This window comes from Diplotaxodon limnothrissa, linkage group LG19 (assembly GCF_057381915.1).
Source record: "Diplotaxodon limnothrissa isolate DT_005_m linkage group LG19, D_limnothrissa_male_GT1.1, whole genome shotgun sequence".
In the NCBI taxonomy this organism is placed as follows: Eukaryota; Metazoa; Chordata; class Actinopteri; order Cichliformes; family Cichlidae; genus Diplotaxodon; species Diplotaxodon limnothrissa.
In genome coordinates this window covers 7,766,695-7,794,075 of record NC_140614.1, presented here as the reverse complement: position 1 = coordinate 7,794,075, position 27,381 = coordinate 7,766,695, and the positions used below count along the sequence as shown (strand labels likewise).

The 27,381-nt window shown below is 39.0% G+C and overlaps 1 protein-coding gene across 2 annotated transcripts; it reads left to right on the top strand.

The window, feature by feature from the left end:
- Window positions 1-1,367: 1,367 nt before the first annotated feature.
- LOC146611638 (uncharacterized) lies at window positions 1,368-26,297 on the top strand. 2 transcript variants are annotated; one of them, XM_085343117.1, is made up of 8 exons: window positions 1,368-1,425; window positions 8,467-8,513; window positions 10,051-10,161; window positions 10,901-11,014; window positions 11,136-11,289; window positions 12,298-12,458; window positions 12,552-23,757; window positions 24,277-26,297. In XM_085343117.1, the coding sequence occupies exons 1-8, from the start codon at window positions 1,368-1,370 to the stop codon at window positions 26,295-26,297; spliced, it is 13,872 nt and encodes a 4,623-aa protein (XP_085199243.1). The 2 variants fall into 2 exon arrangements, with proteins under 2 accessions (XP_085199243.1, XP_085199242.1); XM_085343116.1 differs by having other exon boundaries at window positions 12,552-26,297.
- The last annotated feature ends 1,084 nt before the right edge of the window (window positions 26,298-27,381 follow it).

Here is a 27,381-nt window from a genome sequence, read left to right as displayed (position 1 = left end):
TTGATATCCTTCACAGATTCTACTAAAGAAATGGGAACAAATTGTGTTTTTATGACAGGCTGCAAGTAACAAAGTGTTTAAAGATACAATTTAAAATTGTTTCTTTGCTAAGTTGTCTGGCTAAAGGAGTGAGCCGAACAACAAGGAGTGCCATTAGGTGCCAGTTTTTATGCTCGAATGACTCATGGGTCAGTGCTAAGTGGCTTAATAAAAAAAATCCCCAAAACATTAATCTGAAAATAGTCAGTTACAAAAACTGATGAGTGAAAAATGAGTGGAAAGTATTTATAAAACCTTGAAAAAGATCAGAGAACTATTACTCAAGACCAGTGGAAAATATAAGAAATAAATTTAGACGTTTTTTATAATCGCTTTGTTGTTTGAATCAATTAAAGTCACACTACACAAACCAAGCCTCCGTATTTATTTGTGTTTGGATGTTCTGAGCAGACAGCTGGGACTTCCACTCAGCCTGACCCCTAGTGGTTGAACGATTTCTCAAGACCACTTTTAAAAAATAAGAAATAAAGTCTGTCTCCTTATAAGCAAAATATAAAGAAATGAGGTTTGACTCAGTGCTTTTGCACAATATTATACTAAGAAATCACAAGAAAAAAATAGCAGCTGCACAGCTAGTGATTGAATTTGTCTCATAGTCAATTCTTAATTGAATTTATCACTTGAATAATCAGTCCTGTAAATGCCTCCTGTGATCTATTTACAGCTTGTTCCGACCTCTCATCCACAGTTTATCAGCCTGGCAGACCAACATGACAGACTTTGGCTACATGCTACTATGTTCTGCTTTAAACTCTACAGTTTCCTGTCCACAAAAAGGGGTTTTAATTCAGTTATGGCTCCCTGGCAACTGTATGACCCCCCCTGTTATTGCTGGAACCAGAAACTAACATCGTGATGGTCCTTGTCAGATTAGGCCAATCAATGACACACTGACCAGAGGACAGCGGAAAAAGAGAAAGAGGAAGAGGAGGAGTAGAAGGAGAAGGAGAACCGAGGGATGCGCGTGGATGTGTGTTTGTTGAGGGAGGGGGGCAGCTCCTCCCATAATTAAGTTAGTGTGCTGCGCTGGAGGTCCATGTTTACGGGGCAGACGAAGTAGTTTCCTTCACTCTGTGGAGACTGCAGGAGAAGCTCTCTCACTCTCTTCTGTCTCTGGTTATTTCTGCAACTCATCCCTCACTGCGCTGCGACTGGCTGACCTACACGAGGACAAGACGGGGGGTGAAGAAGCAGCAGCAACACCTGCCTAATCCTTCACTGCTGCCGCCATCCCTCCGTCCGTTCCCGCTTCCTGCCCAGTCTTGGACCTCGTCTCCGCCGATCTCTCCGCCACCCCCGCTGCCATCATGTGCGACTGTTTCCACCTGGCCTTTCCCAACTGGCACGCTGCCTCCTCTGGGACGAGTGGGTATCGTTATCTTTACGCTCTCTGCTCTCCTCCCCCCCTTGTTTTTTCTCCGTATGACTTAGCCCGTTCTCCCCAGAGCAATTCGCCGATTGAGCAGCAGGGTTCAGTAGTGCAGTGGGAGAGATTTTGTTTGCGTGCGTGCGTGTGATGGAGAGAGGCAGTGAGCGAGTGTAAGGCGGTTGGTGCTGATGCTGAGCTGTGTTGCTGGGTGTGTCTGCAGAGCGCAGGGGAGTGTTTGAAGATGTCATCATCGAGAGGATGTCAGGCAGCTCTGCGTTTCTCTCCTGCTCTGTTTGAAGCGCAGCCTGAAAGGCAAACAGACCTGATATTTTTACCGTGGCAGTTCAGCAAATCAGGGTTAAAAATAGAAACATGACAACTTAGACTGAAATAAAAAAACGAACAAACACTGAAATGTGTACAAAAAACATGCCCAAAATTCCCAGGAATATCTGTGATGAAAAATGAATCCAACAGCTCTGTATAATTTAATCTTGCATCCTTTTTCCTACTAACTTTGTTACCATTTGGAGTTTAAATGAACCAGATATAAATTTGTTTGGGTCAGGGTTAGTGGGCTTGGACCATATATAGTTTATGTGCACATGTGAAATATTTTTAAATTAACATTTTGTAGGAAATAACCCTGTTACACATTTGCAACATGTATGAGTCATTCTGTGTTTTGAGTTGAGTGGATGTTTTCTGGTGCACGGACTTTCTTCTTAAAATGTGCCTTACAAGCATAATTAGGGAAGGTGTTCTTACCAAGGCTGCAAAAAGTCAAACAGTGTAATGAGTTTCAGCAACATAAAAGGCTGATCAGATATTCAGGGTCAGGAGAAAACGATAAGCACGCTTATCTGAAGTTTCTATCGGCCTAATTATGAAAAATGTGTTTATAATAAACAGGAAATCTGTGTTTTTCATTAGTGGACATCCACGATTACACGGTGAAGACATTCCTTACTGTCTTGAAAAATGATGAGTTAAGGGCTCAGCTGATGCTTGCTGTAAAAAGGAGCATGAAACATCACATTACTGCTCCCCCTTTCTATTTCCCACAGTTCTCCTCATTTACTTCCATCTCTACTCTGAATTAAATCTCCCTCAAAATGATGCGAGGTTTGTTTTGCTTTGAGAAGCTTCAGGCAACGCTCAAGGTCAAAGAGAGAGAGAAATAAAAAAAGAGAGACAGGGAGGAAGTTATCCGGATAAGTGGCTGATCAACAAGACACTGGAAGCCAAAACGAACAATCCTGATCCATTATGGAGTATCACGCCTGAGTTGGACAAATTCATTTTTAATATGTGTGGACTGTTCCCATGTTTATTTTTGTTTAACAGCATGTCGTGGGAATACGGGCAGATTAGGATGCAAATTCCAGAGCTGTGACGAAACTCGCTGTAAGTTTGAAGCAGATTAATAGATTGAAAGCATGCGCTTTGGAGTCTCATGTTAATATAATCCATGCAGAAAATCTAATTCAGCTTTTTTTCCCTCCCTTGACTAAAATCCTATTATATTTTGGATCCCAGCAAACTGCTTCCAACTAAAAGGAGCTTGTGTCTGACTGTTGCACAGGAAAAAAACAAACAAAAACGGAGAGGAATCCAAATCCACGAGCACAAATAATGAGCTGTATTACTTTATATTAGTTTAGTGAAGACTTCAGGGAGCTTTTAAAACAGGAAACACAAAGTAGAGCAGAGGGTGGTTATGTAAGAGATGAGCTGAGGACAATACAACACGATACAGTTAGGATTTGCAATGCAATTCTACAGTTTAGATTTTTGTTTACGATCTTATTTGAATCTTTACCCACATAAACAAGAATATGTAGGTTTATATGCCATTGCATTGCATTATTTAGTTTAAGTGCTCACACATCAGTGTTGCTTGAAAGCAGACACGCCGGCCTGAGCCCGCCGAGATCAGCCACACCCAAATCCAGCACCAAATCATGCAGGTTCTGCACCACAAACGGCTTACTCATCTATGGAGGGTGCTTTGAATCTGAAAAATATAATAGAAAGTCAGATTGAAACATTAGGCTTTGCTTTCCTCTAACTTCTGATAAGTCAAACAAAAAATAAAAACTGTGCTCTCTGATTTTATTTTGACATGTTTAGTTGCAAATGTTCGGTGAATATGTGGGAAAGGAGTTTCTAAGAGTGCAGTGCCCGTAGCAGAGGCGGGAATAAAGAACATCCACCTTAAGTGGTGAATAACATAAGGAATGTATCAATCTGTCATTTCAGTCCCCCCGTAGTGTACAATGCACAAACACATCGCACACCATCCACAGTGAGTTACAGTTTTAACTGTGGATGAAAATCCAGATCAAATACTCCACAACACCATCACTGTGTTTCTGTATAATAACAGCACCAGGGTCTAGCCATGCTGGCACCTAAAGGCTGTATATTAAGGATGTAAGTTAAGGATGTGTATAAAGCTTACTTCTAGTGTAACACATGATGCTCACAAAGACAATTAGATGATGATGCTAAGCAAGCATCCTCTGTTTACCATCCCAGTTTTACATGTTTGTGTGCTATCATCTGTTGATTAGCACTACAATCAAACTGCAGTCAAGGTTAAAAGGCAGTCCTTCTATTAGCTGTTCAGAAAGTATCAGACCTAAACTGGTTGCCCGATGATGGATGGCACTAGATGGAAACTTCAGGTACTGCAAAACTTAAAATTAGCTGTGCCACAGCAATGGGAGCTCTTTTATGTCTTTACCCAAAAATCTGTTTACAGAGGCTTCAGTGATTAATGGATCTTTAATGTGTTTGTGCTTAGGTTTGTTTACAGAAAAGACTCAATAAGAACTTATCAAGAATCTACTTAGTAACTCTTTTAACTACTTTAACTAATTCTTCTGATTTGTCAGTTTTTTTTTAACCCACAGCTCTGACCAAACTGAACTTACACCTTGCAGTTTAATACTTATCACTGTTATTAATTTATTTACAATTTCTACCTGCGTAATGTGCTCTTACATATTTACAGAATTGTGATTTTTTTGTATACATCATGCAGTGTCAATAAACAAATCTTAATCTTCAGGATCTATTTCGTAGCTCTTCGATGATTAGCAATGAAACGTAAATTAAGTTTATTAAAGTACAAATGGTCTACATAGAGTTAGTGCATTACATATTCTCAAAATCTCCTTTTTTCTCTGAGTAACATGCAAAGAGTTAAATCTCTGAACCAAAGTTGTCTTGGGGGTTCTTGGAAAACAATATAGAGTGCAGTGGCGGCTGGCCCATAGGGGGCGCTCGGGCTCCGCCCCCCCAAATGTGGAGGAGTAAAAATATATATTTTTAAAAAATTCATCAATGATAGTTTTACTATGTGTGTGCCCATATACAGCCAGGCGTATTTTAACATTTTCACCAGCTGACTCATTAAAGTTCAACCAACAAACGGTGTTTTTCTTCTTCTGGGGCGCTCGTCAAAGCGCCCTTGATATGCAGCGAAATAGCCTATCATTAAATGGTTGCCAGGGGAAAATAATAAATATTTGACCTATCAGCGTCGCTGAATTAAATGGTTTGGGGGCGCTTAAAATTGCGCCCCTGCAGAAAACGCGCGAAGATTTGCTGTTCTAGAATTTTACCTCAGTCAGTAGCCTAAGTGAGCTATAAGGTCAGAGAGAGACGATGGCAGCGGTATTGTTAACGGTTGAGGCACAGCCTCCCCCAAATTCGGTTAGATCGCTTCTAACCTACCCTTTTGCCAGAAGGACAATGGCAGAAAAACTGCAAGTTAAAGAGTTGGGACCTGACAAGCCCGAAATTCAACTAACCCAGGCAACGAAGGAGAAGTCAAAAGCATACAACAGGACTTTTTGTCGGAGTTGGTTCCAGCGCAAGTCGTGGCTGACAGGCTGTGGAACAGCTAATGCACTTTTTTGTTTCCCGTGCATACTGTTCAAAAGTGACAAGTGTGATTTGACGTGGACACAATCTGGACAAACCGACTTAAAGCACCTCACCGAAACTGTAAGTCTTCTTAACATCCTCATCACCACACCAATGACAACATCAGAATCGGAGAGGTGTTTCTCTACTTTAAAGAGGATAAAAACTTTCCTGAGAAACAATATGGCTCAGGATCGGCTCAACGCTCTGGCTATGCTGTCCATAGAGAAAAAACTCACACAAGAACTTCCTGATTTCAACACCAGGGTCATCGAGAAATTTGCCACTCAGAAAGACAGACGAGCAAAGTTCTTGTACAAATAAGAACCCTTAACCATATTTACTCTCTTTCTCCATCCCTCTCTCTTTCTCTCTTTAGCCCACCCCCCCAATCAGTTTACAGTTGTTGTTTTCAATAGTTATTTTTCATTCATTCAAAAAAAAAAAAAAAAATCTGTTCATGTTCATTTTTACAAATCTATACAAATGGCCAGAATATGGTTGTTCATTTTAAATTTAAATTAAAATTGTGTTGTTTGATGTACTCATTAAATGGGTCATTTTAGTCGATATCATAAAAATTGCCCCCCCTGAGATTTTTTTCAGGAGCCGCCACTGATAGAGTGACACAACTTGAGGAAAGGTGTGACTGCGACCTTAAAGTGTCCCGCCTCCTTTGTCCGTCTTAGGCTGAAGAAATCATTTTATCCACTTCAGCAGCCACACTCACACCAGGAATGGTTAAGAGCAGTTTGGAGCTTTTCTTACTGACACAGTTTACGTTCAGGAGTTCAGCAAACAGCAGCTTAAGGTAGGTCAGCTGCTTGCTGTAACATCATGGGAAAATCTTTACTATTTTTGCCAGTCAGACCTGGTCTGAAAGAGAAGGATGTTGATGAGTGCATGAGAAGGATTCTTCTCTTTCACTCGCTATTTCAGGTAATGGTGTAGGCGGCTGTAAGGACTCTCACATTTTTATGTTTTTTAACATGTCTAGACTGTGTTGTGCTCACTCACTGAGTTCACAGAGAAAATCTTTTGAGATGAATAGATATATGTTGATAAATGTCCTCTTATGCTATTTCTAATCACATGAATCCACAATGACTTTATCAGACGTGAAAAAAAGCTGAGCTGGATTGTCTTTTCATTGCTCTTAAACTGTCTTGAAGGCTTAACCTTGAGGCAGCAACACATCCTGATGCAGTAAGAGGTTTTTAAACCATCACTCTCTTGCCCGAACTTTCTTCTAATGCACTTACACAGGCTGTGAGAGCTCTTCACATGACATACATTACTGTAATGCAGCGGGTGGGGTGTCAGTGTGATGGTGAGTTGAGAAACTATATGGATCTACCATATACACAGGCCAAATGTTGCACATATTTCTGTTATTTTAAGTCATTCTGTTTTTCATTGATGGCTTTAAAAGAAAACTTACTACAATAATTTGTTTTTGCTTCAAATAAGACTTTTGCTTGTAAATTACGATGCGGTGTTTGCACTAATGAAGTTGACACTTTCATTATGGTTTTTTGAGCTCCAAATTTAGCCACAGTTTAGTGTTTTTTGAGGTTTTGTCCTGCAACATATCAGCTATGCCCAAATAAAACACCTAAAGCACCTAGACCAGCGTTATTCCTGCAATGAAAATGATTTGTTTGTCCATGTAGCATTAATTTATTCAACTTTAAGTTCTACTGACAGTACTTTTTTTTTTATCAGTACTTATATTTTTTAGTCAACAATACTATAAAACTACAGAAATCATACTGTATGCCTGTGTAATTCTCCACTCGACAAGCCTTGTTTTAAATGTACAACATCCCTGAAACAAAGGAACTCTCAAAATAACGTTAACGAATGGTTTATTTAAAAAGGAATTAACTTGAATAGAGCAGGTAATAATTATAATCTGGTAACTTGATTAATTTGGAGTCAGACTTTCCCTTTTTGGCAGCCTTGATGGGCTAAGCTGAGAGGTTGCAAAGTCCAATCTGTGGGTCAATACAGTGGATCACTTAACAGAGGCAGCAGCTCCCTGGAGGGAATTATTGCCAGGAAGAACTCTAAATAGTCTAATCATCGGCTCCAGAGTCTCCGAGCCTCAAAACAACTGCCAGGGGTCAGACTGGGTGGAAGTCTTATGCTTTGTCTTTGTGCAAATCATTTCTGTGTTTTTTTTTATTCATACAACAAAAGGATTATAAAACACAAGTGTGAGCTACTTTTACATGGTGTCGTTTTCATACGAATAGAGGACAGAGGACAAAGGACAGTGATCCCTCTTGAATCATCCCTATTTTTTTATATTTTTCATTTTTATGTTTTTATATCTGAACATTTTCAGGGGCGTGTCTTTTAATTGTCTTTTAACATGTCTTTTAAAGCCACTTAACACTGACCTATGACTTATTCAATTATGAAAAGGGACCCAACTCAAGAGATGAACCAGTGTTTTGATACTTAGCAAAGAATCAGTTCTTTAGGCACTTTGTTACAAAAACACATCATGTTTTTCTGACACCTGTCAGAGGATATTTCAAGCTATGTTTAAGAGTAAAGGTGGTCATCCCAAATATTGAGGTTCATATGCATTAGGATTGTACACACATCTGTTTTTTCCTTTTATACTGTATTTCCAATATATGTTTATACAAGTTTCAATGGATCTCTGCAGCTATTTCACATGTTCCTATCAAAATGTAAAGAAATGAAAGGTGGCTCAAGACTTTTGCACATTACTGTATAATCTGCTACAATTAAATAAATTTCAATATTATGAATCGTGTTCAGTGCATTTTATTTGCTGTTTTTGTAAACGGAGGAGTGTGATTTTTTTGCCAGGTGCCTTTTTGCATGACATATTTGAGGTTTTGTAGTAACAGGACAGACTTTGTTTAGCTGCTGTGTGACCGGACTAAAATCACTTAATGCGATTTTCTATTTATTTAGGGGTTAATATGCAAAATATTTACGCAATAAACTTGTGCATGCAGAAAATGAAGCATTAGAGGTCAACAGTTTACGTTTAAAGTATTGCAATACACAGATGTCATATCAGATACTATGTTGTTGTGGTTTTTTTTTTTTCTGAACAGGACCTGGGCGACGGTTGCAAGGCCCAGAGCCTGCCACAGAGGACTCAGTAAGTGAATTTACTGTGACACAAAGTGACATGCTTGTTTTTTCTTCATTTCATTTCTTTGTTAGTTACTGTAAGTTTTGTGCTGTGACTTCATTTCATTCATTATTAATTTGAGCCATCTGCAGCTGGTGATATTGTCCACTTTAGTGCAGCTTTATATAATGATGTTGATTTTTTCAACATGAATACCGACATCTTTCCATGTGTCAGTATTCCTTCAAATTTTTGAAACCGGAGGGAAAAACTGTCACAACATAACATAACATAACATAACATAACATGAGGGCATTATATTGTGTAAGTAAATGTGTCACTGTGAATGAGTGACAAGGGAGTAGGTGGTCCTACTGGGTCATCAACACTGTGGAATAATAACATTAAAGCTGTTAAATCAATAGTTCATATACTTCAGACTATAAAATTTTACATTTACAGATGTGTGTATTATGTCCTTACTGTTTTTGTCCTGTTTTTATATTTTTCTTTTCATTTTAATCCCCCTTTTCCATATTTAGCACATTTTCACCAACAAACAGCTGAAATGTTTCATTCCATAGAAGGAAATCTACTGTACGTTCTCAACGTTGTCATATGTTTTTAGGATTTTGTATTATACAGTGACAACAGACTGTATGAAGTAACGCGTCTAGATCACCAAAGTGATCAACAGTTCAGTTTCTGTTTGAAGGCGGTCACATATTCCTGTGCCTTAAAACTGGATCCACCATGTTTGATTGATAGATTATGATGTTGATGTTGGAGTCTGAGCTAATAAATACTGAACAACAGTTATTTTAACTTTACAGCAAAGCAAATAGAGACAAGACTTAGTGCTAATGGAGACTTTGCACAGATAGGCAAATAACAACAACCCATTACAACTTACACTTTTTATCAGAGAAGAAATTTGTACAAATCAGTGTATAGTATTTATACAGATTGGCTGACTAATATTTGTGCTGCACTGAAAAGTGATCACATCAGTCTAATATAAACAAGGCTGTCACCGATCATGGGCTAGCAGCTGAAAAACAACAACTTTTGGTTAATTCTGGTTTGGATGATGGATGATGAAAATGAGAATCTACACTTCATTCTCACACACACACACACACACACACACACACACACACACACACACACACACACACACACACACACAAAGTACACATGCACACAGTATTTTGCTCAAAGTGTTGGCCTGACAGACTAGCCAACGCTGCCATCTCAGGAAACACACCAATAATGTGACAGTTTTTAAATGCCAAATAGCTAAACACCCAGTCAGTGATGCTTTTGGCTAAACAAGGTGCTATCGCACTATCTGGGATCCAATTTTCCTCCATATCTTTTTTTTTTGTTGTTTATGCTGCAGGTGCAGCTGCATGAGTTTTAATAAGAAAACATTTTATATGCAGCTCAAGAAAATAGATGCTTTCTAGGCTTGATAATATCCAAATGAAATGATATGAAATTTCTTAGGGGTGATGATGAAAACAGGTTTGTTTTCATGTTTACTGACCTTATGTCCATGCAGATGTGTGATGAGCCATCTCAGTTCGCAGAGAGTGAGAGACCACGCCCACAAGGGTCATCTCCAGTTGAGGAGTATCCTGAGACTGAAAAATACAGTGACAGTGATAAAGAGGTACAGAGAAACACCACACATATTTTAAGTTACGTGTGCGCTTCATGTTTTAAGGTCCTACAACATCACTCGATCCCATATGAGTAAGCACTTGGCATGAACCAAGCTCAGCCCCCCCCCCCCCCAAAACTTTTAGCTTGTTTAGTCTTGAAAATCCAGTTAAGACAATAGAACAGAACATTGTTTACAATACAACCATGTCCAAAAAAATCAGGCTTCTCTGGCAGAAATAACTGGCTTTCTTTTAATTCTTCACCTCAGCTGGGAAATTATAACGCTGCTACTTCACTGCATGTAAACTCACAGTTATTGAATAGTCTGCGTGTAAGTCAACGGTCTATTTTTCAGGCCAAAAAATAAATGAAGTTAGAAAAACAAACTTGTGACTGAAAGAAAGAAGTTTGTGTATTCGACTCAGTTATACTCACACGGCTGCATGTCCTGAAATGACAAAAAAAAAAGGTGAAACTGAAGAAGACTGTTTCTGGACAGCATCCACATGAAAATGTAGAAACTGTGAAAGATAACATTGTGTTTTTATTAGTTGTTCTATTACTTACTTTCTATTACTTATTTCTCTTTACAGATTTGTGTGCTAATGTGTGGTCCAAGATGAGCTCTGCATTGTATAATATTGCAATAACTTGGCTACTCCCCTGTATAAATGAATGTACCCTCCTGATCTGAGTATTATAAGATTACTTTTTAAACCCCTTTGCTCCTCTTAAACTCCTTTTAGTGTGAAGCAGAGCATGACCCACGCCACAAAGGTGGGACTGGAAAGAAAACTAAAAAGTCTGGGCTTGGGTCCATGTTTGAAAAGCGCTCTACTCCAAAGATGAGTAAACTCAAGGTGAGACATTTCTAGCTTTTCCTCTGTGTACTGCATTTGTAAATCCTTTCAAGCTATGCAACTGCAGAAAAAAAAAATCAGTGCTAAAGGTAAAATGACTGTCCTTTTTTTGCACTGGCAGGAAGCTGAGAGCCCTGAATCTGAGGTGATAGTGAAAACGGCCAAAGATGGATGTGCAGAGGGTCTCATTTATGGTGGAGGGGGAAAAGAAGGGATTTTCATTAAGGAAGTAGTGCCAGAGTCACCAGCCTCCAAAAATCTAAAACTGAAAGAAGGTAAACCTGCGGCTAAAAATTTGTCTCATTAAAATTATTATAGGTTTAAAGTCTCTATATTATTACATTACATTACTATGTATTATTACATTCTGTATTCTACTTGATTTTATGTTATGCTATTGTAGAATTTTTAATTTGCAATATTCAATTGACAATTACACTGCTCAAAAAATTAAAGGAACACTTTTAATAAGAGTAAAACATCAAGTCAGTCAAACTGCTGGGATACTGACGTGGTCAGATATGTAGCAGAGGGGCTTGCTAATCAGTTTCAGCTGCTTTGGTGCTAATGAAATCAACAACAGGTACACTAGAAGGGCAATGGTGCGACAAAACAGGAATGTTTTACAGGTTGAGGCAACCGAGATCCTGGGTTCCTCCTTGTAGGCAATGGTACCTGGAGGATGAATGAATTGATACCATTGACTGGTTCCTACACTCATCTGACCTAAATTCAACAGAACACCTCTGGGATGTTATGTTTCGGTCCATACAATGCTACCCCGTTGTAGGAACCTGGTAATGCCTTGGTCCAGATTTGGAAGGAGATCCCCCAGGACACCATCTGTTGTCTCACTGGAAGCATTGCCTGAATTTGTCATGCATGAATTCAAGCACAAAATGACACCCAACTACAACTGGCTGTCATTTTGAGCTGCTGCAATGAAATTTTGGCAAAATGGACTAGTCTGCTTTTTGAATTCAGCCCCCTGTAAGTTGATAATTTTTATTTCAATCAAATGATGAGGCCATTCATTCCTAACACATTACCCAGTTCTTATCAGCGTCGATATCCAGCATGATTTTTTTCCTCCCATTGAGATCTTATGTGTTTTCAAAGTGTTACTATAATTTTTTTAGCACTGTACGTTGAACACAAGCAAATGTTAATGTTATTCTTTATTTGATTTTTTTATTGAACACTTCAATTTTTATCAACTAAAAATGGGACTTAAAAGTCTGCTCATCAAAGTCCTTTTGAAATATTTTGTCTTGTCTACACAGGTGATCAGATTTTGAGTGCCACTGTGTATTTTGACAACATGTCATATGAGGATGCCATTCAGATTCTGGAGCATGCTCAGGCATATAAACTGAAGCTTTGCTTGAAGCGCAAGCCAGAGATCACAGAGACCGAACCAGCCATCGAATCTGACGTTATACCTGTAACTATTCTCAAAGTTGTCTGCTCAAACTCTTTGTTAGTTATTTTTATTTGTTAGTAACGACTTACCTTTAATTTTTATGCTTCTTAACAGGAAGAAGACCTCCACACTCCACAGATGAGAGAACAAGGAAAAACTAAAAGACGCGGAGAAGCTCGCATTTCGTGGCCCAAGTTTTCATCCTTTGGAAAAGGGCGAAAATCACGTTTTACAAGGTCTCACAGTTCCTCAGAGGCTGAGGAACAAAGAAAGCTTGAACTCAGCCCAACAACAAGCGACACAGAGTCACCAATAAAAACTCAGGATGCTCTCAAATACAAGAAAAAGCATAAAATAAAACTACCTGGTCTGACAAAGAGAGGCCGGATAAGTTCATCTGAGGAGCAGGACACAGATGTGCAAACTGGACAGATCAGTGGTGACACTCACCACACACAAGAATCTGATATGCTTTCACCTGAGTGCCTTGAAAGCCCCTCAGGAGAAATGCCTGAAGCCTATGTGAAAAAAGATCTGAAAGTAATGAAAGATGTGCAACTTGAAGAAACCAATCTAACGGTCCGTGAAGCTCAACCTATTCAACATAAGGTGGAACTTATCAGTATAGATAGCACTTTGAAAACAGCAGATTTAACTGTGGCTCTAGCAGATCAAGAAAGCCGCTCTCTTATCAAGTCCCCTGAGGGGAAAAAAAAGAAGAAAGAAAGGTCTGAATTAAAAATGAAAATTCTGGGGAAGGATAAATCACACAAGAAAGAAGCAAAAGCAAAATCGTCACCAAAAAGGCTAAAAACACTAGGGGCAAGTTTTGACTTAGCTGATCATCCTGAAAATGAAAAATCTGACTTAATCCCAAACTTTGAGTCACACACAGAAGATCCTGCTCTTTATGCTAAGGTGGAACATGATTTATCTGATGTTGCAGTTTCACAAAAAAATCCACAGAAAAGTGAAGCAAAAAGGCAGAAAGGCAAAGAAATCCAAGAAAAACACGAAGACAGAAGAACAGGGGAAACTGTCAAACTGACGAAACTCAGTTTGGGTGACGTTGGTGCTGAGGAAATCACAGATGATCCTTATAAGAGACTGGCAAAAAGCAGTGATTTCAGAACCCAACTTCCCAAACGGGAAGAGATTGAGATACCAGGTATGGAGGATAAGTCTGTGAAGACGAGAGCAAAAAGAATTAAAGAACCTAAGGTAAATTATACAGGACAGAATGGAGAATTTCAAGCGGAAACTGTGCAACTGTCAATTGATGTTGACAGTGTGAAAGAGGCAGTTTCTAAATTGCCTGGATATAAGCTGCCTAAAGTTGATACATCTGGCATGCCTATTCCAGAAGAAATTACTGTGATAGATGCAAATGCTCAAAGAATATCAGTGAAAACGCCTACAAAAGTGGTAGACACCAAAACAAAGCATGGAGCAAGTCTTACAAAGTTTGACACAACTTCTTCTCTAGAAATTTCCAAGACTACAGTTAAGCTGTCACAGATCACAACCGGGCAATTAACCTCAGAGGATCTTTTAACTGAAACAACAGTAAAAACTTATAAGGAACATGAAACTAAGAAAAAACAAAGCAGCAAAGAGATTAAAACTGGGACCTATAAAAGAGAAGATATTATAATACCAGGAAAGGAAAGTTTAGAGAAAGTATCTAGTCTTCAGGCACATGTGGCTGATGAAACACGAGGAACAGAGGGTATCAACTCTGAATATGAATCAGATAAGAAATCAAAGAAGGCAAAGATGACAGTGCCTAGCTTTGGGATAGCAAAGCCAGACATAAGAATCCCTAATATTGGAATTGTCTTGCCAAAACAAAATATCTTTCAGCAAAAAGGGGACACAACAAAAGGAGAAAAAGCTGAATTCCTCCGAGAAGTAACGACATCAAAAGATGAAATTAAAAAAGAAAAGGGGCAGAGTGAAGGAGTTGTATGTGAGGTTGTGATTCCTGAACTCGATAGCATTGAATACATTGACTCAGTAGATGGTTCACCAGCCAAAAAGGACAATGGCATTAGGCTTACAGGTTTTGATGTAAATCTTGAGTCAAAAACAAACGTGGATATTTCCCTGGCAAAAAGTGCAGAAACTGAAGAGCATGCAGTTAAATTGCCTCAATTTGGAGCTATTACTACATACATCAGTGTAAATGTGCCCGATGGAGATAAGCCTATAAACACTGATGAAGCTGAGACAAAAACTCTTGAAAGAGAGGGAAAGGGTAGCAAGTTTAAAGTGCCAAATGTTGGTATCTCCATGCCAAGGGCGAAAGGAATAAAAACGGATTCAAGTCTATCAAAGAAAGGTGTAGCTGTGACACCACCGCCTGAGACCGACGTTACACTTGGAAGTGTAGATGTTTGTATTGCAGAACGAATAATGGAGGCAGACAAATATGACCAGGAAATAAAACATCCTCGGGCAGAAGGTGATTTTGATAGGCAAGGAGGCAAGTTCAAGATGCCAAAGTTAGGAATTGCAATGCCGAAAATAAAAGGGTCTGAATTTGACTTCAGTGCATCAGAGAAAAATGAAGATATGAAACTGTCAGAAACAAAACGGAAGGTGAAACCCTCTGATGCCGAAATTAGAGCTCCTGAAATGAAAGTTGTAGAAAAGTATGTAGACGAATCACCATCAAAATTTAAGATGCCAACGTTCAAGCTACCTAAATTTGGATCTCCTGTGGCCAACACCAGTCATGAAGTACATGATAAATTAAAAGACATTGAAATTTGTGAAACACAGCTGAAATCAACTGAAGGTGTCAATGTTAACATTCCAACACCAAATACTGATATTGTGGGATCATCTATTGATGTGAAAACAGTTGATGTCAAACCACAGACTGGAATTAAAACTAAAATCGATGTAAGTCTTGGGAGTGCAGAAGCTTTCTTTCCCCAGGAAAAGACTGGAGATGAAACCGAAGTACATGAAAGCAAGTTCAAATTGCCAAAATTTGGAATAACAATGCCAAAAGTAAAAGGACCAGAAGTTGATTTTAACTTATTGAAGAGAGATGTAGATGAAACACTTGAAGAAGCCAAAACTGATGCTGAACGTAAAAAACCCTCTGCTCAAATGGAAACCGAAGATCCTGATATTGAAGATCTGACAAAGGACAATGAGAACTCACTTTCAAAATTTAAGATGCCCACATTCAAACTACCAAAATTTGGAGTTGGTATCCCAAGTGCCACAACAGAAATACCTGATTTGGACACAGGTATCAAAATAGAAGGTGCTGATATTAGTATCCCTGAACAGGTTCTTGAAGTGAACATAGCAGCACCCAGCATTGAATTAAAAGAACATGAAGGCAAAGGAAGTAAGTTCAAATTGCCAAGTCTTGGATTTTCTGTCCCTCAAACAAAAGGACCGGACTTTGATTTAAATTCTTCAAAGAAAAGCATAGCTATTACTCTTCCAGAAGCTGAAGTCAAACTCCCTGATGTTGAAGTTGAAAAAAATTCTGCTGAGGTTGAAATGAAAATTGAGACTAAGGAAAAAAAAGAATCACTATCAAAGGTTAAGATGCCAACATTCCACTTACCAAAACTTGGCATTGGTATCACAAGTGCAACAGCAAAAGTACCGGATATGGAGAAAGGTATCAAAATAGAAGGTGCTGATATTGAGATTCCTGAAGAGGTTCTTGAAGTTAACATTGCAGCACCCAGCACTGAATTGAAAGAACTTCCAATCTCCTTGGAAACCAGTGAATCTGAATATGATGGAAAAGGAAGTAAGTTCAAGCTGCCAAGTCTTGGATTGTCTGTCCCAAAAAGAAAAGGGCCTGACACTGATTTAAGCTTATCAAAGAAAGATGTAGATGTTACACTTCCAGAAGCTAAAGCTAAAGTCACACTCCCTGATATGGAAGTGGAAACTGAAGCTCCTGAGTTCAAAGTTGAGACAAAAGACAAAAAAGGATCACCATCAAAGTTTAAGATGCCAACATTCAAATTACCCAAATTTGGTGCCCGTGACACAAGTGCAACAGCAGAGGTACCGGATATGGACAAAGGCATAAAAATAGATGGTGGTGATATTAGTATCCCTGAAGAGGTTCTTGAAGTTAACATAGCAGCACCCAGCACTGAATTCAAAGAACCTTCACTCACCCTGAAAACTACAGGAGCTGAACGTGAAGGCAAAGGAAGTAAGTTCAAACTGCCAAGTCTTGGATTGTCTGTCCCTGAAACCAAAGTACCTGACATTGATTTAAGCTTATCGAAGAAAGACGTAGATGTTACATTTCCAGAAGCCAAAGCTGAAGCCAAACTCCCTGATTTTGAAGTAGAGAAACCTTCTGTTGAAGTGGAAACTGAAGCTCCTGAGTTCAAAGTTGAGACAAAAGATAAAAAAGGATCACCATCAAAATTTAAGATGCCTACATTCAAATTACCCAAATTTGGCATTGGTATCCCAAGTGCCACAGCAAAAGTACCTGATTTGGACACAGATGTTAAAGTAGATGGTGGTGATATTAGTATCCCTGAGGAGGTTCTTGAAGTCAACATTGCAGCACCCAGCACTGAATTCAAAGAACCTTCACTCACCCTGAAAACTGCAGGAGCTGAACATGAAGGCAAAGGAAGTAAGTTCAAACTGCCAAGTCTTGGATTGTCTGTCCCTCAAGCCAAGGGACCTGACATTGATTTAAGTTTATCAGAGAAAGACGTAGAAGTTACACTTCCAGAAGCCAACGCTGAAGTCAAACTCCGTGATGTTGAAATTGAAAAATCTTCTGTTGAAGTGGAAATTGAAGCTCCTGAGATAAAGATTGAAACAAAGGGAAAGAAAGGATCACCATCAAAGTTTAAGATGCCAACATTCCAACTGCCAAAATTTGGAGTGGGTATCACAAGTACAATAGCAGAGGTACCGGATATGGAGAAAGGCATAAAAATAGATGGTGCTGATATTGAGATTCCTGAAGAGGTTCTTGAAGTTAACATAGCAGCACCCAGCACTGAATTCAAAGAACCTTCACTCACCCTGAAAACTGCAGGAGCTGAACATGAAGGAAAAGGAAGTAAGTTCAAACTGCCAAGTCTTGGATTGTCTGTCCCAAAAACAAAAGGGTCTGACATTGATTTAAGCTTATCGAAGAAAGACGTAAAAGTTACACTTCAAGAAGATAAAGCTGAAGTCAAACTCCCTGATGTTGAAGTAGAGAAACCTTCTGTTGAAGTGGAAATTGAAGCTCCTGAGATAAAGATTGAAACAAAGGGAAAGAAAGGATCACCATCAAAGTTTAAGATGCCAACATTCCAAATTCCAAAATTTGGAGTGGGTGTCACAAGTGCAACAGCAGAGGTACCGGATATGGACAAAGGCATAAAAATAGATGGTGCTGATATTAAGATTCCTGAAGAGGTTCTTGAAGTTGGCGTTGCAGCACCCAGCACTGAATTAAAAGAACCTTCAATCTCCTTGAAAACCAGTGGATATGAACATGAAGTAAAAGGAAGTAAGTTCACACTGCCAAGTCTTGGATTGTCTGTCCCAAAAACCAAAGGGCCTGACATTGATTTAAGCTTATCGAAGAAAGACGTGCATGTTACACTTCCAGAAGCCAAAGCTGAAGTCAAACTCCCTGATGTTGAAGTAGAGAAACCTTCTGTTGAAGTGGAAATTGAAGCTCCTGAGTTCAAAGTTGAGACAAAAGATAAAAAAGGATCACCATCAAAATTTAAGATGCCTACATTCAAATTACCCAGATTTGGCATTGGTATCCCAAGTGGTACAGCAAAAGTACCTGATTTGGACACAGATGTTAAAGTAGAAGGAGCTGATATTAGTATACCTAAAGAGGTTCTTGAAGTTAACATAGCAGCACCCAGCACTGAATTCAAAGAACCTTCACTCACCCTGAAAAATACAGGAGCTGAACATGAAGGAAAAGGAAGTAAGTTCAAACTGCCAAGTCTTGGATTGTCTGTCCCTCAAGCCAAAGGACCAGATATCAATTTAAGTTTATCAAAGAAAGATGTTGATGTTACACTTCCAGAAGCCAAAGCTGAAGTCAAACTCCGTGATGTTGAAATTGAAAAACCTTCTGTTGAAGTGGAAATTGAAGCTCCTGAGATAAAGATTGAAACAAAGGGAAAGAAAGGATCACCATCAAAGTTTAAGATGCCAACATTCCAAATTCCAAAATTTGGAGTGGGTGTCACAAGTGCAACAGCAGAGGTACCGGATATGGACAAAGGCATAAAAATAGATGGTGCTGATATTGAGATTCCTGAAGAGGTTCTTGAAGTTGGCGTTGCAGCACCCAGCACTGAATTAAAAGAACCTTCAATCTCCTTGAAAACCAGTGGATCTGAACATGAAGGAAAAGGAAGTAAGTTCAAACTGCCAAGTCTTGGATTGTCTGTCGCAAAAACCAAAGGGCCTGACATTGATTTAAGCTTAACGAAGAAAGATGTAGATGCTGCACTTCCAGAAGCTAAAGCTGAAGTCAAACTCCCTGATGTTGAAGTAGAGAAACCTTCTGTTGAAATTGAAGCTCCTGAGTTCAAAGTTGAGACAAAAGATAAAAAAGGATCACCATCAAAATTTAAGATGCCTACATTCAAATTACCCAAATTTGGCATTGGTATCCCAAGTGCCACAGCAAAAGTACCTGATTTGGACACAGATGTTAAAGTAGATGGTGGTGATATTAGTATCCCTGAGGAGGTTCTTGAAGTCAACATTGCAGCACCCAGCACTGAATTCAAAGAACCTTCACTCACCCTGAAAACTGCAGGAGCTGAACATGAAGGCAAAGGAAGTAAGTTCAAACTGCCAAGTCTTGGATTGTCTGTCCCTCAAGCCAAGGGACCTGACATTGATTTAAGTTTATCAGAGAAAGACGTAGAAGTTACACTTCCAGAAGCCAACGCTGAAGTCAAACTCCGTGATGTTGAAATTGAAAAATCTTCTGTTGAAGTGGAAATTGAAGCTCCTGAGATAAAGATTGAAACAAAGGGAAAGAAAGGATCACCATCAAAGTTTAAGATGCCAACATTCCAACTGCCAAAATTTGGAGTGGGTATCACAAGTACAATAGCAGAGGTACCGGATATGGAGAAAGGCATAAAAATAGATGGTGCTGATATTGAGATTCCTGAAGAGGTTCTTGAAGTTAACATAGCAGCACCCAGCACTGAATTCAAAGAACCTTCACTCACCCTGAAAACTGCAGGAGCTGAACATGAAGGAAAAGGAAGTAAGTTCAAACTGCCAAGTCTTGGATTGTCTGTCCCAAAAACAAAAGGGTCTGACATTGATTTAAGCTTATCGAAGAAAGACGTAAAAGTTACACTTCAAGAAGATAAAGCTGAAGTCAAACTCCCTGATGTTGAAGTAGAGAAACCTTCTGTTGAAGTGGAAATTGAAGCTCCTGAGATAAAGATTGAAACAAAGGGAAAGAAAGGATCACCATCAAAGTTTAAGATGCCAACATTCCAAATTCCAAAATTTGGAGTGGGTGTCACAAGTGCAACAGCAGAGGTACCGGATATGGACAAAGGCATAAAAATAGATGGTGCTGATATTAAGATTCCTGAAGAGGTTCTTGAAGTTGGCGTTGCAGCACCCAGCACTGAATTAAAAGAACCTTCAATCTCCTTGAAAACCAGTGGATATGAACATGAAGTAAAAGGAAGTAAGTTCACACTGCCAAGTCTTGGATTGTCTGTCCCAAAAACCAAAGGGCCTGACATTGATTTAAGCTTATCGAAGAAAGACGTGCATGTTACACTTCCAGAAGCCAAAGCTGAAGTCAAACTCCCTGATGTTGAAGTAGAGAAACCTTCTGTTGAAGTGGAAATTGAAGCTCCTGAGTTCAAAGTTGAGACAAAAGATAAAAAAGGATCACCATCAAAATTTAAGATGCCTACATTCAAATTACCCAGATTTGGCATTGGTATCCCAAGTGGTACAGCAAAAGTACCTGATTTGGACACAGATGTTAAAGTAGAAGGAGCTGATATTAGTATACCTAAAGAGGTTCTTGAAGTTAACATAGCAGCACCCAGCACTGAATTCAAAGAACCTTCACTCACCCTGAAAACTACAGGAGCTGAACATGAAGGAAAAGGAAGTAAGTTCAAACTGCCAAGTCTTGGATTGTCTGTCCCTCAAGCCAAAGGACCAGATATCGATTTAAGTTTATCAAAGAAAGATGTAGATATTACACTTCCAGAAGCCAAAGCTGAAGTCAAGCTCCCTGATGTTGAAGTTGAAAAACCTTCTGTTGAAGTGGAAATTGAAGCTCCTGAGATAAAGATTGAAACAAAGGGAAAGAAAGGATCACCATCAAAGTTTAAGATGCCAACATTCCAATTGCCAAAATTTGGAGTGGGTGTCACAAGTGCAACAGCAGAGGTACCGGATATGGAGAAAGGCATAAAAATAGATGGTGCTGATATTGAGATTCCTGAAGAGGTTCTTGAAGTTAACATTGCAGCACCCAGCACTGAATTCAAAGAACCTTCAATCTCCTTGAAAACCAGTGGATCTGAACATGAAGGAAAAGGAAGTAAGTTCAAACTGCCAAGTCTTGGATTGTCTGTCCCTCAAACCAAAGGGCCTGACATTGATTTAAGCTTATCAAAGAAAGATGTAGATGCTGCACTTCCAGAAGCTAAAGCTGAAATCAAACTCCCTGATGTTGAAGTAGAGAAACCTTCTGTTGAAGTGGAAATTGAAGCTCCTGAGTTCAAAGTTGAGACAAAAGATAAAAAAGGATCACCATCAAAGTTTAAGATGCCTACATTCAAATTACCCAGATTTGGCATTGGTATCCCAAGTGTCACAGCAAAAGTACCTGATTTGGACACGGATGTTAAAGTAGATGGTGGTGATATGAGTATCCCTGAAGAGGTTCTTAAAGTTAACATAGCAGCACCCAGCACTGAATTCAAAGAACCTTCACTCACCCTGAAAACTACAGGAGCTGAACATGAAGGAAAAGGAAGTAAGTTCAAACTGCCAAGTCTTGGATTGTCTGTCCCTCAAGCCAAAGGACCAGATATCAATTTAAGTTTATCAAAGAAAGATGTTGATGTTACACTTCCAGAAGCCAAAGCTGAAGTCAAACTCCGTGATGTTGAAATTGAAAAACCTTCTGTTGAAGTGGAAATTGAAGCTCCTGAGATAAAGATTGAAACAAAGGGAAAGAAAGGATCACCATCAAAGTTTAAGATGCCAACATTCCAAATTCCAAAATTTGGAGTGGGTGTCACAAGTGCAACAGCAGAGGTACCGGATATGGACAAAGGCATAAAAATAGATGGTGCTGATATTGAGATTCCTGAAGAGGTTCTTGAAGTTGGCGTTGCAGCACCCAGCACTGAATTAAAAGAACCTTCAATCTCCTTGAAAACCAGTGGATCTGAACATGAAGGAAAAGGAAGTAAGTTCAAACTGCCAAGTCTTGGATTGTCTGTCGCAAAAACCAAAGGGCCTGACATTGATTTAAGCTTAACGAAGAAAGATGTAGATGCTGCACTTCCAGAAGCTAAAGCTGAAGTCAAACTCCCTGATGTTGAAGTAGAGAAACCTTCTGTTGAAATTGAAGCTCCTGAGTTCAAAGTTGAGACAAAAGATAAAAAAGGATCACCATCAAAATTTAAGATGCCTACATTCAAATTACCCAGATTTGGCATTGGTATCCCAAGTGGTACAGCAAAAGTACCTGATTTGGACACAGATGTTAAAGTAGAAGGAGCTGATATTAGTATACCTGAAGAGGTTCTTGAAGTCAACATAGCAGCACCCAGCACTGAATTCAAAGAACCTTCACTCACCCTGAAAACTGCAGGAGCTGAACATGAAGGAAAAGGAAGTAAGTTCAAACTGCCAAGTCTTGGATTGTCTGTCCCTCAAGCCAAAGGACCAGATATCGATTTAAGTTTATCGAAGAAAGATGTTGATGTTACACTTCCAGAAGCCAAAGCTGAAGTCAAACTCCGTGATGTTGAAATTGAAAAACCTTGTGTTGAAGTGGAAATTGAAGCTCCTGAGATAAAGACAGAAACAAAGGGAAAGAAAGGATCACCATCAAAGTTTAAGATGCCAACATTCCAAATTCCAAAATTTGGAGTGGGTGTCACAAATGCAACAGCAGAGGTACCGGATATGGACAAAGGCATAAAAATAGATGGTGCTGATATTAAGATTCCTGAAGAGGTTCTTGAAGTTGGCGTTGCAGCACCCAGCACTGAATTAAAAGAACCTTCAATCTCCTTGAAAACCAGTGGATCTGAACATGAAGTAAAAGGAAGTAAGTTCAAACTGCCAAGTCTTGGATTGTCTGTCCCTCAAACCAAAGGGCCTGACATTGATTTAAGCTTATCGAAGACAGACGTAGATGTTACACTTCCAGAAGCTAAAGCTGAAATCAAACTCCCTGATGTTGAAGTAGAGAAACCTTCTGTTGAAGTGGAAATTGAAGCTCCTGAGTTCAAAGTTGAGACAAAAGATAAAAAAGGATCACCATCAAAATTTAAGATGCCTACATTCAAATTACCCAAATTTGGCATTGGTATCCCAAGTGCCACAGCAAAAGTACCTGATTTGGACACAGATGTTAAAGTAGATGGTGGTGATATTAGTATCCCTGAGGAGGTTCTTGAAGTCAACATTGCAGCACCCAGCACTGAATTCAAAGAACCTTCACTCACCCTGAAAACTGCAGGAGCTGAACATGAAGGAAAAGGAAGTAAGTTCAAACTGCCAAGTCTTGGATTGTCTGTCCCTCAAACAAAAGGGCCTGACATTGATTTAAGTTTATCAAAGAAAGATGTAGATGTTACACTTCCAGAAGCCAAAGCTGAAGTCAAACTCCGTGATGTTGAAATTGAAAAACCTTCTGTTGAAGTTGGAATTGAACCTCCTGAGATAAAGATTGAAACAAAGGGAAAGAAAGGATCACCATCAAAGTTTAAGATGCCAACATTCCAAATTCCAAAATTTGGAGTTGGTGTCACAAGTTCAACAGCAGAGGCACCGGATATGGACAAAGGTATGAAAATAGATGGTGCTGATATTGAGATTCCTGAAGAGGTTCTTGAAGTTGGCGTTGCAGTACCCAGCACTGAATTAAAAGAACCTTCAATCTCCTTGAAAACCAGTGGATATGAACATGAAGTAAAAGGAAGTAAGTTCAAACTGCCAAGTCTTGGATTGTCTTTCCCTCAAACAAAAGGGCCTGACATTGATTTAAGCTTATCGAAGAAAGATGTAGATGTTACAGTTCCAAAAGCCAAAGCTGACAAAGCTGGTAAGGCCCCTGAGGAAGACATCAGCATTGATGTTCCCGGAGTTGATGTCATACTACCAGAAGTCAAAACAGATGTACATCTTCCAGATACCGACCTTAAAGAATCCTCACATATTATCATAGAGGGGGGAACCGATACAAACCTTGAGGCTAAATTGAAAAAGCCAAGATTTTCATTGCCAAAATTTTCATTTTCCAAGCAAAGTGTAAAAGACCCTGAAGTCGATATCAGTCTCCCAAAAACTGATGTTATTTTTCTGCAAGGTGATATAGTCAAACAACCTGACAATGAGTTCAGTATGGAAGTAAGTGATGTGAATAAAGGAATTAAAATTGATGCAGCACCCGGCATTGACTCTGAAGGTTTAGCTGTAGATGTGAAAGCTAAAGGAGGTGAGATATCTGGAAGCAAGTTTAAAATGCCAAATCTGGCCATCTCAATGACCAAAGTTAAAAGTCCTGAAACAGATTTAAGTTTATCAAAGAAAGATGTTGATATTTCCTTACCAGAGGTAACAGCTGACATCAAACTACTCCATATTGAAGGCAAAGAAACTGAGGGTTCTACTTCATTACCGGAAACACCTACAATTGAGGCCGAAGTCAAGTCAAAACGACCAAGTTGGACATTTCCAAAATTTTCCTTTTCAAGGACAGCCGATAAGGCCCCAGCTATTGATGTCAAAATTGAAACACCCAAAGCTGAGATTATATCAAGCAAAACAGAAGTCTGTCTAGCAGAAGCTGAAATCAAAGGACCTTCAATGGAAGAACCACCTGCTGAAGAAACTGAAACAAACTTGAAAAAACCTAAATTTTCACTTCCGAGATTTTCTTTTTCAAAGTCAAGTATTAAAGAATCGGAGTTAAGTGATGAGCTTCCACAAGCTGATGTTTCTGTTTCAGAGGGAGAAATAAAAGTTAAACAACCTGAAATGGAAATTAAAGCTCCTGAGAAAGAAGCTGGGCAAGGAAGCCCATTTAAGTTCCCAAATTTAGGCATTGTACAAACAAAACCAAAAGGACCTGAAGTGGATTTAAAATCATCAATAAACAATGTTGACAGCAAACGGCCAGAAATAAAAGCAGAGGTCAAAATCTCAGAAGAAGTCAAACAATCGTCATCTAGTTTGGGAATCAAGTCTTCTGAGACAAAAGCAAAATCAAAAGATGCTGAAGGATCCCCTTTAAAAGAAAAAATTTCACCACTGAAAATGCCAAAATTTAGCAGTGCTTCCTTTGACGTTACCATGGAAGCACCCAAAACAGGAAAAGTAATTGACATTCATGGATCTAAACCTAAGGAGGATATTTCTGTCACCGACAAAGATTCGATTGTTAATATTAAAATGGATTATTCCAAAGGTATAATATCAGAATCCGAAACACCCAAGACTGAGACTGATGTTGTGGGTCTTCCATCACCAAGTAAATTCAAACTACCATCTTTTAAAATGCCCAGGCTTAGCTTCTCAAAGTCTAAACCTGAAGAGGAACAGCTTCCTGCTGAAATAGAAGATAAAGAAGCTCAACTGGAAATGGAAGTTGAAACAAAAGGAGAAAGTAAATCACCAAAAATGATTCTGACATCATTTGGTGAGATCCTAAAGACTATTGATGTTGAATTTGATGTTCCAAAAGCAGACCAAGTTGAAGAAAATCTTGTAGTCTCAAAAGAAGTTCAAGAAATAGGCGAACATGCTGGAAAGCAATTAGAAGCAAAGGAAAAAGGAGCAAGTACCATACAAGATATTTCCAAGAGTCCCGAGAGGACAGGTTGGTTTAAATTTCCTAAGTTTGGCCTGTCTTCCCCTTCAGAAGCCCCCAGTGCTCCTGAGAAATGTGAACAAAAGGATGAAAAGAGTCCAGTAGGGGGAATGGGGGACGAGGAAATTAGCCCCACCTTTTCTGTCCAATCATCGGATGCCTTCGCTGATATAAGTTCTGCAGTCACAAGTGAGCACGTTGGCCCATCCATATCTTCCCCAACAAAGGTAACTGTCAAATATTCTGATCCAAATGTTGCTACTGAGCTTGAAGAGACACACAGTAACATCTTTACTTCGGCCACGAGGACTGAACTGATCTCAGTTCAGCCTAACTTACCGGAGAAAATCACTATTCTGTCCTCTGGAATATCATCGTCATCAGAAGACACGTGCAGATTGGAATCGGGAAAACTACACGTCATTACAACAAATATACAAGCAACCCCAGAAGCACAGCATGCCCAGTTACTAACTGATATTGAAGCTGAATTAGCTGAAGGCCTTCCCTTAAAATCAGAAGCTAATGAAACTACATCATGGACTGTGGAAGGCTCAGACAGTGGCAACAGAGCGGTGTTTGAGAGGCACTTAGTGACGAAAACCTCAACTGAAAGAAGTGAAAGCAGAGAGACAATTGTTATAACCAAACAAATTACTCATGTATTTGACTCTTCTGAGCCCATCTCTGGTGAGACAGCGTCATCTATACAGCGACTGAGAGACTCTGTGCACTCTGAGAAAATGAGGTTCTTTGACGATGCTGAGAAGTGAGGCAACTGGAAATAATTCATGTGTAAAGATACTATTTCTCTTTGCCTAGACCTGAATGTCAGAGGAGACAAGTGAATGAAAACATGCTGGAAACTGGGAAAGGAAGTTAGCATGTTTAATTTACCGATCACAGAGAACAATCTGTCAGTGTTCAGGCATTACAACATGATGGTGATGTGCTGTGCTATGATGCTGACCTACAAAAAAAATATGCATTCCTGTAATTCACGCTGACAGTCTGTTGAAGATACTAACAATGTGTATAACTGTGTCCTTACTTCAAATTGTAGCAAGGCCTTAGCAAATATCCTTGCTCAAGATGCAGAATGTTTGACTTTTGCTTACCAAAATCTCTAAAACTCATTTTGCAGTTTTTCACTATTGACTAATTTACTTGTGTGTGTACTTTACAAAATGATAATCACCAGTGCCGTCAACTAAAATTTCTGACTGTTTGAGACTGATGCAAAAATCAATTTATTTTACTGACATTCCAAATTGTGTTTACAGTAATTTCACTATAACGCTTACAGTATATACAAACTACAATAGCATAATGCAGTTAAGATAGAACAAAGAATATGTACGTACTGCACCAAGATACTGTTGTCGCTGTAGCTAAAATGTAAAGAGACAATAGCAATGCAAAGCTGAAATGAAAAGCGTATGATCAAACAGAGCAAATGTACTGCTAAAACTATATTTTTTATTAATACTTTGCTACTTTGAACCTAATTTGCCACACTAGAAATCTGTCTGGACTCTGTTTTCTTTCCATATCTCTGTACAAAGTGGGGCTATTGAACCGGCTATATAAATAGCTTTTAATGACCTTTGAAATTTTATTGGATAACTGCTCGTGTTTGTATTCTGATAGGCTTTAACTTAACTTGTTTGCAAAGTTATAGACAATAAATGCTATTATATCCAAAACTATGTTCGTGTGTGTGTTTGTGTGTCTATAGTGAAATTAATAAAAAGCACAGTTTTCAATCTGTAGTCAATATGTTTGCACACTAGATGGAGACAAAGTTCATAACTATGGTAACATATCATCACGAATATGCTTCATGTTATATACAGA

What these genes read in the sequence shown, in the direction of transcription:
- LOC146611638 (XM_085343116.1), top strand. Translation starts at nt 1,368, where the DNA reads ATGTGCGACTGTTTCCACCTGGCCTTTCCCAACTGGCACGCTGCCTCC. An exon ending in AGCCTGCCACAGAGGACTCA is followed by an intron (nt 8,514 to 10,050) that starts GTAAGTGAATTT and finishes ATGTCCATGCAG; the next exon opens with ATGTGTGATGAGCCATCTCA. An exon ending in AAATCTAAAACTGAAAGAAG is followed by an intron (nt 11,290 to 12,297) that starts GTAAACCTGCGG and finishes TTGTCTACACAG; the next exon opens with GTGATCAGATTTTGAGTGCC.